Source organism: Phyllostomus discolor, chromosome 5, assembly GCF_004126475.2.
Source record: "Phyllostomus discolor isolate MPI-MPIP mPhyDis1 chromosome 5, mPhyDis1.pri.v3, whole genome shotgun sequence".
Taxonomy (NCBI): domain Eukaryota; kingdom Metazoa; phylum Chordata; class Mammalia; order Chiroptera; family Phyllostomidae; genus Phyllostomus; species Phyllostomus discolor.
This window is the reverse complement of record NC_040907.2, coordinates 129,265,792-129,284,537: the sequence shown is the minus strand read 5'-3', so window position 1 is coordinate 129,284,537 and position 18,746 is coordinate 129,265,792. Positions and strand designations below refer to the sequence as shown.

The window sequence follows — 18,746 nt, the reverse complement described above, 5'->3', positions numbered from 1 at the left end:
CACATGCAAATTCCCTTTAAATAAATAAAAGTATGCTATGCTCATTTCTCTTTTGCCTTCTATACTTTGCTTTTTCTATGTGAAAAGGTCATTTCTTTGTCAGATGTGTTGTTCTCATAAACACAAACAGAAGCTACTTTTGCAAATGAATTGCCTCTCTCTTTCTCTTATCTTTAAAAAATTATCACAATGGGGATTTCAGGAGCTAGAAAATAAGTGTTATTAAATTCTACTTGACCTTGTTTAGCTCTTTAGCCATTGAACATTCCTAGAACAAGGAACTTTGGAGAATATAGAGATGAAAAATAACCTTGTCATGGGCTTTGAAAAGCAAAACTGTCTCCTTAGATTGTACTGCTGTACAAAGTGTGGCTTGTGAGCATCACAAGCATCACCTGTGGGCTTGTTAGAAATGTCAATTTATGGACCCAACCCTACCTAGTAAGCCAGGAGCTTTGTTTAACAAATCCTCCAAGGAAACTATTGTAAAGGCTCTCCAGGTGATTCTTATACACATTAAAGTTTGGAGACCACTGCTGTTATACAAGATAAATTATGACTAAAATTGTTTGAAAGGACATCTCAGAAGATTAAGGACGTGAAGGCAGTGTCTTCTGATGTAGATAAGGGAAGGCTACTAGCACTTGATCAGTAAAGGAAGGAGGGATTTTTATAGGTCCTGCTGGGGAATAACCATGTAGAGGGGAAGGAACTGCACAAATAAAATTTTAAGGCCAGGCAAACACAAACCTATCATTTTGCAGAGGGCAGGTAAGTCAAAATACAAAATCTGAATATATTATCAAAGTACTTTGTGAGTACCATGGGAGAAAATGTCTAATACCAGGAAGAATGATGGCAGGTCTGGCAGAGTGGGTTATATAAAACTGGATCGAGAGGGGTAATTTTCATTTACAGTGGAAACTGATGACTGGGAACACAAAAGTTCAGGTTTTCAGAGCTGAAATAGACCTTAAGGATAATTTAATACAACTCACTATGCAATGTATGAGTTCTTACTCTACAACATGTTGGATAAGTGCTTCTGTTAGATTATATTGCATTCTTAGCAAGATTCTCTAATATGCAAAGACAATACCTAATTAGCAAGACAAGAGGGTCCATTTCTAGTGCTCCAGTTATCTTTTCTTTCTCATTTTCACCTGCTCATGAGTCAGCATGTCTAGACATGAAAAATTTCAATATGTTATTCTTGACTGTTTTATGATACTGCTTGAATAGTAGGTTTACATTTTATACCATTTCCTCTGCCCCTAGTTTTCTACCATTTACTCATGAATTAAGAACAACAACATGAAAGACATCAATATAAAATGAAGGGGTAAAAAATTGATTTATGGAACATAAGATCCAGGATGGTTCAACACACCAGCCAAGGTTGCATTTACCTGTACAGTATGATCACAGAAGCACCAAAAGTCCTGTTGGGCAAAAAAACACTTCCCCATTAGTTGGATATATTGGTAAAATAAGACACACACCTTTACAGGGATAAATATAAGTCATGAGATTGCTTCAGACATCTAAAATGTGAATATGCATTAGTATATCTGTTTAAATACAGAGTAGTTGCTAATCTCCAAAGAGGATAGACCTCTACAAATAAAAGTAGTAATGTTATGATATGACTTTTTACTTGCTTGTAAAATTTTGTTTTTATGTATATTAAACCCATTAAGAGATTCTGAAAAAAACCAGACATCTTGTGGTTAATCCAAGATAGATACTCTAGAGTCATTTTGAAGAGACACTAAACTGTATTTTCAAAAAGATAATACTTTTATATTTCTGCTGTAAGGAAAACTGTAATACACTCAATTGGATTGTAAAATGTCTGTCATAAGGTGTTCTAGCTACTGATAATAGAGAAAAGTGTACAGGAAGAAAGCATCCAGGCAGAGTGAAAATGAGAGCTCCAGGGAGAAGGAGGAGGACACAGAGGAGGAAAGGCAGGAGGAGAGAAGGGATAGTGTGAATTATAGGCAGGATGGCCATAGTCTCTGGAAAGGTGACTGCTGTCACGGAGCAACATCATTCTGTGAGAAGTTTCCCTTCTAAAAGGATCTTTTATCCCATGCTGGGGGAGGGGGGTGGGTAGTGGGGAAGATTTGGATCACTTGGTAAGATTTTACCGACAATGTGAATTCACCAAAAACTGATCAAGTAGTTTTGTTTTGAGAGGTTTGTCCTACTGTTTATCCTCTCTTAGTTCAGGTCATTTCTTTGAATTGGTCAAAAATACCATTTCTTTGAATAATTAACTCATTTATTATGAAGAACATAAAATCATGTCATTTGCATATGATATTATCCTGTGGATCATAGAATTAAGAGATAGAATTAGGGCAAGAAGCACCTAATAGACAATCTATTGCCATATCTTTTTCTAATGGAAGGGTTAACACTTTGCCAAGTTGCATCAACTAGTTAGTGAGAGAGTTGGCGAACACAGAATATTTGTATTGGACTTAATGCTCTATATAGCCTCTTTCTAGTTATAATCTAGTGGTCTCAGAGGTTAGTAGAGAAAAGTTCTTTGCTTTGCATTTATATTTTTAAAAATTGGCTTTGTAGTAGCATATAATTGGCTAGTTTAGTTAGTTTAAAGTTTCAAACACTACTTCATAAGATAGGGTTATTAACTAACACATGAGCCCAAAATAAAATACTTACCAAATGACATAGAAAGAAAATCAGTGTAATTAAGATTCTTTTGTGTTTCAATAAATGAAACTTTTTGCTTGATTTTACTCTTGCATCTGAGGTGTAATCACGATGTCTATAGGTGTTCTAAGGGTTTGTTTACATTGAGAACAATGAGTTGGAATAAAATATTTCAGGAATCATCACCTCCAAGTGATTATTTAATGACCTCTGATATATCTTAAAATTTCACTATTAAATTCTTTTAACTACACTAACACACTATCTCTTTAAGTGTCAAGAATAACTGTTTAAGATTCTGGCTTTGTTACTTTGTGTGGATTGGAACAGTCAGCTGTGCCCTCAGCATTCCATGGCTCTCATTCACCATGTCATCATCTCCTTGTACTTAGTGATCAGTCATTATGACAAGGGCTGGGGCCCTTCTTACAGTGCATGATGTATTTTGTTCTCCTCAAGTCCCATGCCTTTTCAAGTTTGGTATCTGCAGAAATATCAACATAGATTCTAAATCTTTTCAACTTCATGGGGAAAGTCCAGATTTACCCTGTATTTGGTTATGCTACAATTGCTCAAGGCCAACCAGTAAACGTGGTAAAAACAAATCACACCAGAAAACAAGTTCATCTACTGGCATTCTCTCTACCATTTAGAAATACATTGTCAAGATGCACAAAATGTCTAAAAGACTAGAGTAACAGTGCACCATCCTGTAAAAGCCAGGCCTGCTTCCAAAGGATGTGACCATGTATGTTCACATTTATTTAGCCATTCAGTTAACAGTTACAGAATGACCACTGTACAGCCCATATGTGGAGGATCTGATAATGCATAAAGCCATAATGCATAATGCATAATGCTGATATACTTAGCTAAAGAGAAAAGACACATAACATTACTCCATGAAAAGACTTGAGGTTATAAGCCATATTAATGGTATTTAAAATAGGGGGCTCTGGCAATCACCCTTATACCAGCTAACCACATGCCTTAGGCATGTTCCTCGGCTTTTCTATTTGCAAAATAAAGAATGCAGACTAGAAGTTTTCATGGGTTCTTCTATTTGGCTGTCTCCTTCTGTTCAATCAGATCATTTAAAGTAAATGCTAACATACATTACTAGGTACTATTAGACAAATAGATGCTGAGGCAAAAATTACTTGTCAAGACAGAGAAGCCTATTTTATAAAGGTATAATGGGAAGAAAAAGATTATGGGCTTTGAATCCATTCAGACCTGTGCACACAATCCAATTCTGCCATTTTCTAACTGTATGACACTGGTAAACTGATTCACCATTCTTAACCTTCCTTTTCTATAAATTGAGGCTAATAATATCTAAATGAGATAATGCTTGTTACATTGTCTGGAACACAAAAGCACTTACACAGGATAGCTATTACAATAAGCATTATCTGCATAGTGTTTTTTTCTTTCCTAAGTCCTAGCACGTTAACCATGTAATTTTATCTTCGCAATACTCTGTAAGGAAGTATCATTCCCTGTCTGTGTTTGAGGAAACAGAATTACAAAGAAGTTCAGTCACTGCTATAGGGCATATTCGGAAACACCCTCTGTGTCTCTTCACAGAACAGAGGTAGAGAGAGTCTAAAGTGGGAGTTCCCTTGACTCTCCATGAATGTCAAATTTTGCACAACTATTTTCCTCCTGGTAGAATTAGTCTTTAACAGTTTGTTTCCACAACTTTAGATACCTTCCCCTGACAGATCTTTGAAAGTGGATGCATTGTGGTGGGGGTGTACAGCCTGAAAACACAGTGTCATGGATCTGTGATTGATAGAAGAGGGTTATTAGTGGCCTATTTTGTACATTTTTGGTCAATAATCTCAAAGAATTATCCAAGGAAAAAATACTCTATTCATTAAGATAATAAAGATAGAAGGCAAAACAGAAATAAAATGCTGGTGGACAAGGACTTACCCAAAAGTATAATGTCCACAGTCCACTGGCACAGCCAAAATCAGAACCTAATTAAAATGTTTTTATTTTATAGTACTTGAATGTTGCTTACAAGCTGAGAAAGTCCTATCATCTTGGTCCTTAATATTTTCATTTTTTCCTGTATGGTCCTTATCTTGGAGAGAGAAGGTATTCAGTCTATTAACATGGTAAAAAAGTCATTCCTACACTTAGAAAAATAACAAATGAGCTGGGAATTCTTCAGGACTAAGTGGTTAATTGTGGCCACATCTGTGAATAATCTGTGCATAGGCCACAGCTAAATCTGCCTTGATATAAATGATCATATGACAGAAATCCCGAGACCTCTGTAGCTCCTGTAAAACTGCCTGCAGGGCCACACTCTCGCTGCAGCACTAGGAGCCTTTTCTAATTCAGCTGGTAGCTTTATAGCTGTGAAATCTTCTGAACACAGATTGAATTATGGAAAACTGATCTTCACACCCCCACTTAGCTACCTGCCAGTCACAACTCAGGCCTAATCTTCTTTAGCTCCCTGTAGATGTCTGAGACTGACCACAAATACCTGAACTGACAGTCTAGATTGTCATGAAAATGTGCTTTTCACATTTCTAGAAAATTTAGAAAACAGGACTCCACAAAAGGAGACTCCTACACCTTGATGAATAAATGCTCTAGAGTGGGCTGTTCTTTTACAATCCTTAGGTAGGAAGGTATCCTAGAAACAAGCATAGAAATAGATGAATCTTGGGTGATCCTTATGCTTTTCCTCATTCATCTTCCTCTTGCTTATTAAAAAGGTTTATAACAACCATAAAAATAATACAATTAGGTACAGAATAAGAGGATTTCCCACCTAACTGGTGTGAACTTACAGGTCAAATGGGGTGCTTACACTGACAACAGTTCAGACATCTACACAGAAGAATGGAGGGTGACAGTCTGTTTCCTACAAAGAGTTCCTGACTGTGCCTCCTACTGTCAGTTCTTGCCACAAAGCTCCATCGCCTCATCTCTGGCATCAAACTCATCAGCATCACTTCATGCTAAAACTAAGCAAGAAAACCTAATGTAAGGGGCTTTAGAAACTGGAAAACTATGATAACATAAAATGTATGCATCTGGGATTAAAAGCTTTCTAAATCTTCCAGCATATGTAAAACAAGAATGCCACATCCATGTGTGTCTCCAAGCTTTTAAAGCAATCCCATAGCTATTTTCTCTGACGTCAGGGTTATCTTTTTTAAAAGCACTGCTGCCCTGGCTGCATGACTGAGTTGGTTGGAGTGCCGTCCTGTGCAACAGAAGGGTGTGGATTTGATTCCCAGTCAGGGCACAGAACTACGTGAGGGTTCAATCCCCTGCTGGGGCACCTACGGGAGGCACCAGGTCAATGTTTCTGTCTCGCATCCATGCTTCTCTCTCCCTCCCTCTCTCTCTCTTCTCTCTCTCTTCCCTCCTCTCTCTAAAATCAGTGAACATATCCTTGGGTGAGGATTAAAAAAAAAGACTGCTGCTTTAATGTTTTTCCTCTGGTTCTTGCCAATATTACTGAAAATTACTGAACTTTTGAAATCAGATAAATCTGCTAATTTGAGTGTAACTGGTCTCTTGTGGCTGTTTTCCTAAGTGTGTTTTATATCTGATGGGTTGCTAGTCAACAGATGTACTGAAGCTCTTGTCAAATTGATATTCTGGAGATTCTGGCTATAGTGTTTATATAAAAACATTTAAGTAATTTTGATCAACTGTCGATCAGAGATAAAATGTTCACTAATAAGACTCATTATGTTAGATTTTTAAATACCATGGTATTTTGTTTTTACATACAAGTTCAAAAATTAATAAAATAATAATTAGTAAAATAGTAAAGTATATTTTTAGAAAACTTTTAGGTTCAAGGCAAAAATGAGGGCAAAGTACAGAGATTTCTGACATACCACCTACCTCCACACATGCATCCTTCTTCCTCTAGCAACATCCTCTACCAGAGTGGTACCTTTGTTACTTATTATACAACCGATGAACCTACATTGACATATCATATCATATCATACAAATGATGATATAAACCAGGCTTTACATTATGGCTCACTCTTGATGTTTCACATTCTATGGTTTGAACAAATGGGTAATGACTTGTATCAATCATCTTCGCATCATACAGAGTACTTTCATAGTTGTAAAAATTCTCTGTGCTCTGCCTATTCATCCCTTCCCCCAACACCTGACAACCACTGATCCTAGCTGAGAAGTTGCTATAGGGCACAGTCTATCTGTTCTGCTGTGATTGAATTCACCTCAGCAGCCAGCACAGCTCCTGCTTGTGTGTGTGTGTGTGTGTGTGTGTGTGTGTGTGTGTGTGTGTATTTGGGGAATAAGTGGCTTTTAGCAAACATAACACAAACTCTTTTGACATCATGTTGCTATCAAAGAAAAATTAAAGCCAACCTAGATGTTCTCCTCTGACATAATGAGTAATAATTTATATTACACCAATGGTCAAAGTGAAAGAGTGAGAGAATTAAAGTGAAAGACAGATAGAGGAAGAGAAGGAGAACAAGCAGTAATCATTTATGAGGCTGACTCAAAGCACAAAAATCAAACCCTGTGTGGATGTTCTGCTTTGCTTTTGGAACTGCGTGCATAATTTCAAAAGAAGTCAGAGTGATTTAGAAAACCCAAGTCTCTTTGCATGCTGTTTATACTACACAAAGTGATAAATGGAATGCAGAGTAAATTTGACTTTGTTTTTCAGTAATAGGAGCATCTTAAAAGGCATCAAATCTAACACTTCCATCTCGCAGAAAGTACCCAACCTAACTGTCTTCTAGATATATAGAGCTATAGCTTTCAACAGGTCTAATGTACACACAGACCATCTTTTGGCAAGATCCCCCTTATCCTCTTCCCACTCCTACCCTAGTGTTGCTTGCAAACAACAGAGCAGATAAGAGGAGAAAGCTGATTTTCTTTGTGCCCTTAACCCTTTTAAATTAACTTCTTATTTCAAGGTTAACCACTACAAGAAAGAAAACTGCAAGAAACCCAATTCCCTGAACTAAGTTCCTTTCTTACATTTTACTACCTAGCTACAATATCTGATTCTCACTCACAAGATATCCTGCAGGTCTTATCTACATATCTCACAAAAATCCGTCTTGCTGAAGTTCACCTTTCAAAACTTGACCTGAGGGTAGAGTTTGCAAAACTAGTGGCCCTTGGCATTATGTATTGGCACAAATGATGGGACTGTATTTTTGCTTTTATTTTGTTTTAAATTGATTTATCTGCCTATAATTAGAAATCAGTAAGTTTTCACATTAAATTTCTGGATTCTTTTAAGAAATGCTAGTGTCTGACAACACAGGGCCTGTATCTATGCACAGCAATAATTGACTGAGGATGAGCTGAAGGCCACTCTTTAAAGCGGCCTTCTCCATTTGCATCTTGTATTCTCCATTGCATCACAGTCATGCCCCTGACAAGCCTTTTCACTCATTACTTGTTTGCACCCCCACACTGTAAGCACTTAAATTCTCTGCCCCTGCCACCTTGGGGGTGCTCTGCACACAAGGCTGAGTGAGGGAAAGAGGCACTGCTGACCACATTTTAGGTTAGAAAGAATACTCCCAATAAAATGCTCTGCTATTTTTAACTTCTGTTAGGGACTTAGGCTTTTGTGGAGTAATCGAGGAAGCTAAATAAATAGTATACAAAACACTGATTAAAAGGCAAAATATATTCTAAGATCCAAACAATCAACTTACAAAAGGACTTTGTGTACTTTTTCATTAGGAAATGATACCTCGTCTCACTTAGGTCTTACATCCTGAACTAATTGCTAAATATTAGCTAAGCAGTTACCTAAGAATTATGAAGAATGCATACAGAGGAGTTCTTGGGCATAAATATGTGCTTTTGCTTTTCTACTTCTCTAGTAAGAAAAGTGGAATAAAATTAGAGATTCTTTGGAAAAATGAAATTCACTTTTGGAACTTTTGTAGCTTGATTCACTTAATAGAAGTTCTCTTGTCTAAAAGCATTCAGAAAGGTTTTTCCTCTCTCCATCAAGAAATTAAATATATAAGACTTGGGCTCACTTTCTACTTTTAGATTTATTGTGATACCTTTATTCCTTTGATCTCTGGCATTGATAGAACCGGGTTGATGCCCTACTCTGCCATCTATTAGCTGTGTGACCTTAGAGGAGTTGCTTAATTTCTTTCAGCCAGGGTTTCTGGATCAGCAAAATGTTCATTGTGAGCATAGGTGTAATAGAATAATGGGTAGAGAAATGTTTGGCATGATGCTGGTATAGATTACTAAATGTTTTCTATATTTTACTTTCTTCCCCAGTTTTTATCTTCTCTTTGTTATCCATAAAAAGTTATTTTTGTCTTGTGAAAGCCATGAAATAACCACTCCACCAATACTTTTGTTAACCAGCCTCCTCCATGTATGATCATATTATTTAAATGCATACAACAAATAGAAGAACTCTTCCTTTGGTTTCTGGAATCTTGAATATGAAAAATGGAGAAGAACATTTAAGCCCTTATTTTTCATTCACAGATAATTAAATTGAATTCCAGAGAGATTTAGTGATTTGCTAAAGTCATTTAAGCAGAAGAGTATAACTCTTCTTTTATAAAACACAAGACAAAAATGAAAGCAGGTTTTAATTGTGGGGCTCTGTGTATGTGAGCTCTGTAGACCACAGTGTAGAGACTCACTATGTATTTTAATTGAGTGGAACAGTGAATGGATAAAAAGAATTACACCAATCCTGTTCTGGCTAGTGTGGCTCAGAAGGTTGGAGTGTCGTCCTGTAAACTGAAAGACTGTGGAAAGGGTGTGGAATCAAATGATCTCCTATTGGGGCATGTATGGGGCATGTATGGGGCATGTACGGGAGGAAACATAATCAATGTTTCTCTCTCTCTCTCTTTCTTTAAAAGCAATTTTAAAAATGCCCCTGGAAGATGATTAAAAAAAAGAAAAAAATATTGGGTTGGCCAAAAAAGTTTGTTTAGTTTTTCTTCCCCCTTTATGATGGCTCTAGTAGTGTTTAGTTTTCTTTAACTTCATTCAAAATAATTTTGTTAGATTATAATTAATTATAAATATATATTATTTATAAAATTATAAACAATTTTGTTAGGGACAGCTGTCATATCAGGGTATATATTTTTTATTTTTTAAAGATTTTATTTATTTCTTTTTAGAGGGTAAGGGAGGGAGAAAGAGGGAGAGAAACATCAATGTCTGGTTGCCTCTAGAGCACCCCCTACTGGGGACTTGGTCAACAACCCAGGCATGTGCTCTGACCAGGAATTGGAGACTCGTTGGTTCTCAGGCCAACGCTCAATCCAATGAGCCACACCATCTAGGAACAGTATGTATTTTTTAAAAATTATCAAGGAAGATAAAATACTTTTATCTATATTTGGAAGTTGAATACAAAGGTCCAACAGCTGTAGAAAATTTGAAATTACCTTATAAAACCATTTTTTCAAAATGAAAATGCTATTGCTTATTAGGGGTATTAGAGATTCAAGCAAACTTTTTTTGCAAATAAGATTTTGGAAAAAAAAACAACAAAACCTGTGAAAAGTTTTTTACAAGTTTAGAGAAAAAGAAAGAACACTAATATTCACCGAAAAACACTGTCCACATCATGTGACATTCGGTACACTGATCTGTTATCCCATCTGATCTCACTATTATCTTCATTTTTTCAATAGAGTATATCCTTTACAAGCCAGATACATGAGATAGAAATAACTCTCCCAAGAACATCAAGCCAGGATTGGAACCCAAATCTGTCTCCATGTTTCACATGTCATGCAGTAAGTCATGCTGTTTACCCTCTTTAAGATTTTCTGCAGGATTAATGAACTACTTCATTTGTTTATACACTAACTTATTCGGTAGTGATTTATTGAATGCTGCATTTGCTACATATCAGGCTAGGGAAACAAAAACAAAGGCTCTAAACAGCATTCCCAGCATCCAGCACAGAATATGTCACACAGTAGGCACTGATGATATATTTGTTGAATGAATGAATAAACAAACGAATAAGTGAATACACTCCTGTTCTCAACTTGCTACTCATCTATCTAGTGCAATGCATACTCACCAGCCCCAGATGACTATTACACACTAAAAATGTGAGTAGTCTAGATTAAGATAGGCTGTAAGTGTAAAGTACATACCAGATTTTTAAGACTTAGTACAAAACAAAGAATGTAAGGTATCTCATTAGTTTTTTATAACAATTACATGTTGGAATAATATTTAGGTGACATTGGATTAAATAAAACATTAAGATTAGTTTTATCTGATTATTTTCTCTTTTTTTGGTGTGACTACTAGAATATTTTAATTTATGTATGTGACTTGCCTTCTATTTCTACTGAGTAGCATCGACCTGGTGCCATTAAGGCATGAGGCACTTGCTTTTCTGTTCCAATTTCATTATTAAAAGTAGGTTTCTTCTCTCACTTTAATGTGTGACAATGTTACATTTTAAATGCAGTCCTTTTTAAAGGCCAGTTTATTCTCAGGAGATTCAAATCAATTTTTGAGGGTTAGAAAATTTTATATCCAGATGCAAAGTAGTCCATATGCAAATGCTCTTAAAATATGACATCCCTTTAAATCTTTCTCTGATGAGAAGCAACTGCATTGCTCCAACTTCTTTACTGGATCCAGGTCTGCAAGAGGAAATCTAACCTCTTCACCCTGGCAAACAACTATAGAAGGCTACTAACCGCCTCTGTTCCATTTCAGCCAATGTAGCAATCCAGATTTCATTTTTCCAGCATTCCTGGGACACAGGAATGAGCACCGTGCCTTTGTTCAAGCTATTATCTCCACTTGGAGTTCCCGTTTTTCAAATCCAACTCCTGCCCAGTCTTCAAGTTTGATGAAAATATTGCTTACTTCATGCTAAATTCCCATAATACTCTAATCCCATACAGTTTTTTCTCTCTCCTCTTACTTCCAAAACAGTAATATTCCACTCAAAAATATTTATCCTTGATTATTGTGAGTTCTTGACTTTTCTGTAAGTGCTACTTTTCTATAGCATTACCCTTTTTCTGTACTTCAAATTAATAAAGAAAACTCTGGAACATGGCAAGTTCACTGGCTGGGCTTTTAGGGATCATGTTCACCACGTCCTTTAGCTGAAGGAGGATTAACATGCTGAGTTTTTAATCCAGGCAGTGGGCAGTCACACTTGTGCACTCTATTGTACATGAGCGGAGGCATCCCTGACTTAGCTGTACCAATTCTTTCCACCAAAAAAGGAGAGTGGCCAAGATGCTCACTGAGAACAGTTGTTGGTTTGTGTACAACTGTAAACATGGGGTTGTTTTTTCTTTTGAAGGAGGAGAAGGAAAATGAAAGGGGACTCTAAACGCTTTATTTATTTATAACTGAAAATGTCCTCATTTGAGAGCAGATGATCAATTACAGCAACGTGTAACATTGAACGGCACTGTGTCCACAGGCAGAGACAGCGGCAGAGCTGAGAGCAGTGAGACTCTGCACAGAACAGCAAGCGTCCCTCTACAGCCCCCTCTTTGGCACCGGGGCTTTGCTAAATCTGGCTCACCATTTTGTGAGTGGGAATAATCAGCTTGGTAGGTTGGAAGGAAGTATTATAATTAAATATCCACCTACCTTTCTCCTTTTTGATGAAAGGCTCCCATGAAACTTGCTAAAATAAGGTGCATCAAGACACAAATTTTTGATGAGTAAGTGAAAGCACTGCCAAACCTGGCTTTTCACACAGAGGAACTTCTTAGTTCTCAGGATATTTTCAGGCCTAGAACATTAGCACTGTCATATTTAATAATAATTAATATGCTAAAACCCATGGGATAAACTGGAGGCTTTACCATGAACTGATTTTCTGAGAACAAATTATGATTCAAAAATAGTAGTGGAGTTTTTAACTCAATTTTAGAGAAGTTTTAAATAATAGCCATTATAAAAAAATACACTTGTTGAACACAATGACAATTATTCTTTTGAATAAGAGCTGTATCACCATATTAAAGTTACACATTATATCTCCAAAGGGGGCACAGTTCTTTAAAGATGTTATCAAATTATCACAAACTCCTGAGCAAAATCTGGAGCAGGGTTTATAATGTCTGCTTTTGATAATTAATGGCGAAGGCATCTGCCAAATCACTATGAAGAATTATTTTATGTATCCATGTACAGTAGAGTAGGGAGGTACTCGACTTAAATAATTGGGTTCAGGCATATATTTCAAGTCCAGTCACTGAGATCCCCAAAGTCGACTTTTTAGAGGGAATGAGAACTGAGTTGGTATTAGAAATGTGTTCCTTCATTCAAAACAGATTTACTTGGCATTAGCTATAAAGACTTTGCTATTATTTGAGAGGGCTCAAAATAATAAAAGATAAAATCTTTACTCTCTAGGATTACTGAATATTTTTATTTTTAAGATTAAATTAATATTTTAAACTTTCTGTTTAATTGGTATTATTAGTGGGAGCCAGCAGAGGGAATGGTTCCCTAAGTCACCGTCTGTGCAAGATCAAAGGACAGGGAAGCATAATCAATGAGCACCTTTGTCATTAATTACTAATCCCTAAGTGAAGGTAGCTTTCAAATTGCAAGCTTCTTAATTCTCATTTTTCCTTCCCACTGTGGCTTGCTGGATCCCAAAATACAGAGTCACTTGGATATTCAGAGTAGGAACAGCTTTGCCTAATAGTTACTTAGTTCAGTGTAACAAAATAAAACTAGTCACAAGGATCTAGATTCTCCAATTATTGATACTACCAAGGTTTTTATAAGCATCATTTCACCCATGATCATTTTTAAATGTTATACCAAACCACATGGTAATACAACAGGAAACCTCAGACATGAGTCCACCAAAGAATAGGAATGTACGTTCAGGCTTAATTATTGATTGATTTGCTCCTTATTCCCATTTATTTTCTCTACTGCCTCAAATCTTTTTGGTTTTCAACTTATTATCAATATAATTTCTTAATGGTTGGTATTTTTGTGTTCTGTGTTCAGTTCCACTTTTTATTATCTTTTTTGTAAAAGTTACACATTAACCATTATCTAAAATGTTCCTTTACCAGTATAGAGTTTTTCTTCGAGATCTGATAGGAATTTTTTAAAAGCAAACTTTTTTTTTTCTACTTAAGTCTTACTTCAACAAGTTCACTGATTTTAGATTTCTCTGACAAACACAGTAGAGGTATCGAAACCAAGACATGTTGAAAATAGGTTTTTCTTGAAGCCATTTAGAATCTAAGACTTTCTGCCTTGCTATGTCAAATTGCCCAGCTTGGGAGTAAGATGGGTATATGTGCATGTCTGTGCAGGGAGGTGGTAGGAAGCGGGGAGGCAGAGGATTGATACGCAATCTATACAAAGTTAACTCAGAATGCCTTGAGAAACTGATATATCCTCACAATATAAACACTCCTATTTCCCCAACTGTCACAGACACTTCTGTCTCAATGTCTGCAAGAAATTAATGATGATTTTCTCTGTTGTTTTGGTTAGACATCTCCTTTCAAAAATGCATTTTCCTGAGAGATAAATATAATGCTCTTTTTCTTTCCTTCTTGATAAAGAACCCAGTGTGCAAGTAATATACTTAAAACTCATTTTCATTTTCTCCTATGTCTATATCTCTCAGAAAAATAGAAGTCTCTCAACTGTAAAAAGTATTTGTTGGATCATAGAAGTTTAGAAACTGGTAGTGGCCTTAAATATCATTTTTTTTTTACCTTCACTTTGTAGATAAAGCAAACGAAGCCCAGAGAAGTGTAGTAGATTGCAGGAGGCAACAAATTCTTCGCTATGCCTTCCATTGAGAAGCGGAGTCTCATGCCCCCAGTTGCACTCACTCCTTGGGTTGGAGCTGGCTCTGTGATTGTTTTTACCCATAAAACACAGAGGAAGTTGCACCCTGCCAATTTCTGGGCCCAGGCCTTAAGAGAACGCGTCAGGTCTACTTCCTACCTCTGCCTTACTCTTAGGACTTCTCATATCAAAACCCAAAATTACTCTCGAGAGGCTGAAGCCGCACAGAGAGGCCATGGATTGGTGCTCCGGTTGACAAGCACAGCTAAGCTCCCAGCAGACAGCTAACGGGCACTTTCATTCATGAGAATGTGCCATCTTGCACGTCTAGCCTCATCAGACCTTTGAAGGGCTACATTACCAACCAATATCTGCCAGCAATCACATGAGAGACCCTAAGGGAGAATTGCCCAGCTCTGTCCAGTCAACCCACACATCAGTGTGAGAATAATGAATGGTTGTTTTAAGCCACTGTGTTTGGGGATGGTCTGCTATGTAGTAAGTAAAAGGCAACGAGAACTGAAAGTTACATAGACCAGCTTCTAGGTAGACCAAAGTGAGAACTATAAGACTCCAAATCTATCATAATCTTATAATGTGTTCAGGGAACATGCAGAGTTAAATGAGACTCATTCTTAGTCCCCTAGTAGCTCAAAATTCCAAAATCTTTTCTTTCAATAATCACATAAAATACATAATTTCCAAAATTCTTAAACATTTAAAACAGACCCTTAGAACTCTGCCTACATAATAAAAAACATCACTTGGTAGTAAATTAAGGCAGCATTCTCAAGTGCTCCCTGAAGGCAGCTCCTTAGTAATAAATATCATGAAAAAGAGTTCCTTGGGCAAATTTGGGGAGATTTCTGACAAATTAAAGCAGTCTCTTTAACTCTAGATTTTTTAGAAACGTAAAATAGCCAAGAAAATAAACTTTTTCCCCCAAATTATGTGATCAAGGAGTCCCTCTTTACTGAGAACCTCATGAGATTTAGGATTCACAGAATCACTAAACTGAGAAATAGAAATAGGGATGCAACTTTACAGCAGAAACCAACTTTTACTTTCAGAATATTTTACCAAAAAGTTGTTTTTATAATCTGATGTGCCTTCAGTTTGGAGAATACATTTTTAGACAAAACTTTCACAATTCTCAGGGGCTACACCCAGGTACCTTTGACAACCCGCTCCCTCTGCTCACACCTCTTAACTCGTTCCTGTGGGCATAGTTAATGAATATTAGAGGAATGAATATAAGGAGAAATAGATAAAACTAGATAAATAATAAATAATTAAATGAATCAGTTAAAAATTGCAAACCTGGGAATCAGCTCTGACTCTTATTTACCTGGTTTGGATTTGGTGCTTTTATTTCCATATAAGGCCAATGGGAATCACGACCATTGCCCCATCTTACAGAATTCCTGGGATGTTCAAGGGATATGTCAAAGTTGAGGTGGGGAAGTTTTAGGGCTAAAGTCATCTTAGCAATCATCTATTTATTCATTCCTTTTATTTATTAGATGTGAAGACTGAGATTCAGAAAGAGAGTTTACAGTATGAGTACTAGCCACATTAGAAACTTTCTTCCCAGTGGATCCACCTTAAAGGTGTTAGTACAGCCCTCTATTTTAGTCTATATCATATTGAAAACCATGATTCTAATCCAGATGGTGACTATTTCTAACACAAGTTTTACAAGCAATTTTGGCCCCAAAACACATATTTCACCAGTGTTCATGGCCAGTATAGGAAGCTGTGACAGTCAAAATATTTAATATCCAGTATGGCATGAGCACTGACAATCATTATAGACACTAGTCGTAACAATTTGTATAATCATACTGATGGGTACCAGCAGTACATCAGCTCTGGTATATGCATGTGGTCAGTCAGATTTCCCGCTTCCTGCCACTACTTCCCAGTCTTGTAAGCACTCCCACATTACTGGAAATTCTTCCCTTCGGGCTCTTTCTTACACTGTGGCCACACCGATACCCATAATACAATAGGTGTCATTATGTTTATCCTGGGAATTACACAGCCCTTTATGGCTCCTGAAACAATATGCCACCCTGTCCCTCAAATCTTGGGGCATTTCCACATTTTCAGTTTATAAGCAGAAGGAAATTATAGTTTTATCACCTCTTATTCCCCCATCTAAGGCATGGGCAAATCCACTAAACCCCACTTAATTACTCTGAACGTCTCTACCCTATATATCCTATATTCCTGCTCTATAGTCACATTACATAGTTGCATATTACTTGAAAGACTGAAAAAGTAATACAGCCATGAAAATATGGTAGAAAAACCAAAAATGACATGAAATAGAATATTTTGTTACCTTTAAGTTACAATAGAAAGAAAACATTTGTAAGAATAGAACAAAGTATCTGTATTTAACCAGCTTAATTATGTGACTATGGAAAAAATAGGCATTTTAAAAATATTGATTATAGTTTCATAGCTCTTTCTAAATAAATCCTCCTCTTCCAAGCCAATGGGGAATGGTTTAATACAGCTTGACATATATACTTTCATATTACTTTGTCCCACCTCTGCTTCATTTGTAATAAGTTGTCAAAAGTTTTTATTTAAGTACAATTCAATTGTAAAGGGGAATGAGAGCCTCATTTTCCAGGATTTTGAGCACACTTTTAGCACACTTACTTCTACAAGTCTGTTGGTGTGTTCACGAAATATTGAAGCGTATTCTTTTATTTCCTTTTCCCGGCCGTTCTTGGCAGCTTCAATGAGAACCAAAAGTGGTACTGTTGTATCCAAAAAGGAGTCTGACACGTGATCTATGATAGCCTTACGAAGCTGAGGGGAAACAGAAAATTCATGCTTTAAAAAAATCAGGAAATAGTTCATGTTATTTTGTACCTACAAATTTTATTTCATATATTTTTACACAGTCCTTAAAATCATATTTAAGACTGTGTATGAATGTCACATACAAAGCTAAAATAAGCAAAATAGCAAAGAAAATATCATCAAGCAGTAGCTGTGTTGCTCTTAAAAATCACTAATTTTTTCTTTAATTGTACTTAGCCTAGCAGTCAGATTATAAATGATAATACTTCATTTTTCTCCCAAAAAGTTGTACTATTGTAATGTTTATATATGTGTATAAACAACATTGTACATCATGTATTTTTATAATTACAAAATTATTAAATGCTTTCTGCCTTGTTGGAGGAACTGATAAATTTTGATTAGCTAAATTGTAAACTTCGTGGTAATTAAACCAAGTTACATCACCGATTATGCCAGTTGATAATGGATTAATAGAGCAAGGAAAATAATAAATGAATTTGATGTCCAATTTTCTTCATTTGCATTAATTGTTCTTGCCTTCATACCTTAAATTATTAAACAAGTGTAACATTCTGCTATAATTAGTTCTTTTAAATTAGATTTTGTGTAAGCTTATAAATGACAATCAAGCAATTACTCTACTCAACAGATATGTCCAGAATTTAAAAATGCATTAGAAAATAATGCATTGTATTTATATAACGTTGACCCCTTGAGGATCACAATATCATGAAATGTTTATTGACAATGGCAATAACTATGGATGGCCCCAGAGTGTTTTGATTACCCCCTCATTTAATTTAATAACTTCTATAAAATAAAACAGATAAATGAATAGCTATAAGACAGAAAACTTGTAATTTGCCTTCTGTGAAAATTATATGTGGGATTATTTTTTAAAAACCAATAGACACTTAACTTAGTTTTGGATTATGTGAGAAATAATAATATATTTTCAAGGGGTTGAATGATGTAGCTACATAGAAAAGAATATAGTCTATCTTCCTGTAATAATTACTGAAAAATAAGTTCATAATAATTACAGATTTCTGGGAGAAAATACCTCTGCGTAAGATAGTAGAGCTTGCTCAGAACTGTGAAATATTCTGGCTATGGGCAGTCTCACAAAAGCTACAGGAAATCCTCAAGGAAAAATTCTACTTAGCATGCAGAGGCAAATCACTAGTGACAACTAATTAATATTTACTGAGCACTTACTAGGGCAGGGTGTAGAGTGCTAAGGAGTTACAAGGCAAAGGGAGTGAATGAACAACGTGTTTTCCTTCCATAAAGGGGGGACAGAAGAAATCAGGCAAGAGACAGTAAGTTAGCATGTGCGCTGGGAAGTACAAATTGTGTTAGCTCTGGACATATAAAAAAAAAGTAGAAGGAATCTCTCAGAAGGGTAACCATTTTCA

At 36.1% G+C, this 18,746-nt stretch overlaps 1 protein-coding gene across 2 annotated transcripts in view; it reads right to left on the bottom strand.

Annotated features, from left to right (window-relative positions):
• Positions 1-18,746, bottom strand: part of CTNNA3 (catenin alpha 3) — a 1,497,017-nt gene that overhangs the window by 695,632 nt on the left and 782,639 nt on the right. For both annotated transcript variants that reach the window (XM_028513307.2, XM_036026898.1), the window contains exon 9: positions 17,179-17,331. In XM_028513307.2, coding sequence (XP_028369108.1) covers positions 17,179-17,331 — 153 coding nt within the window. The remainder of the gene's footprint in view (positions 1-17,178; positions 17,332-18,746) is intronic.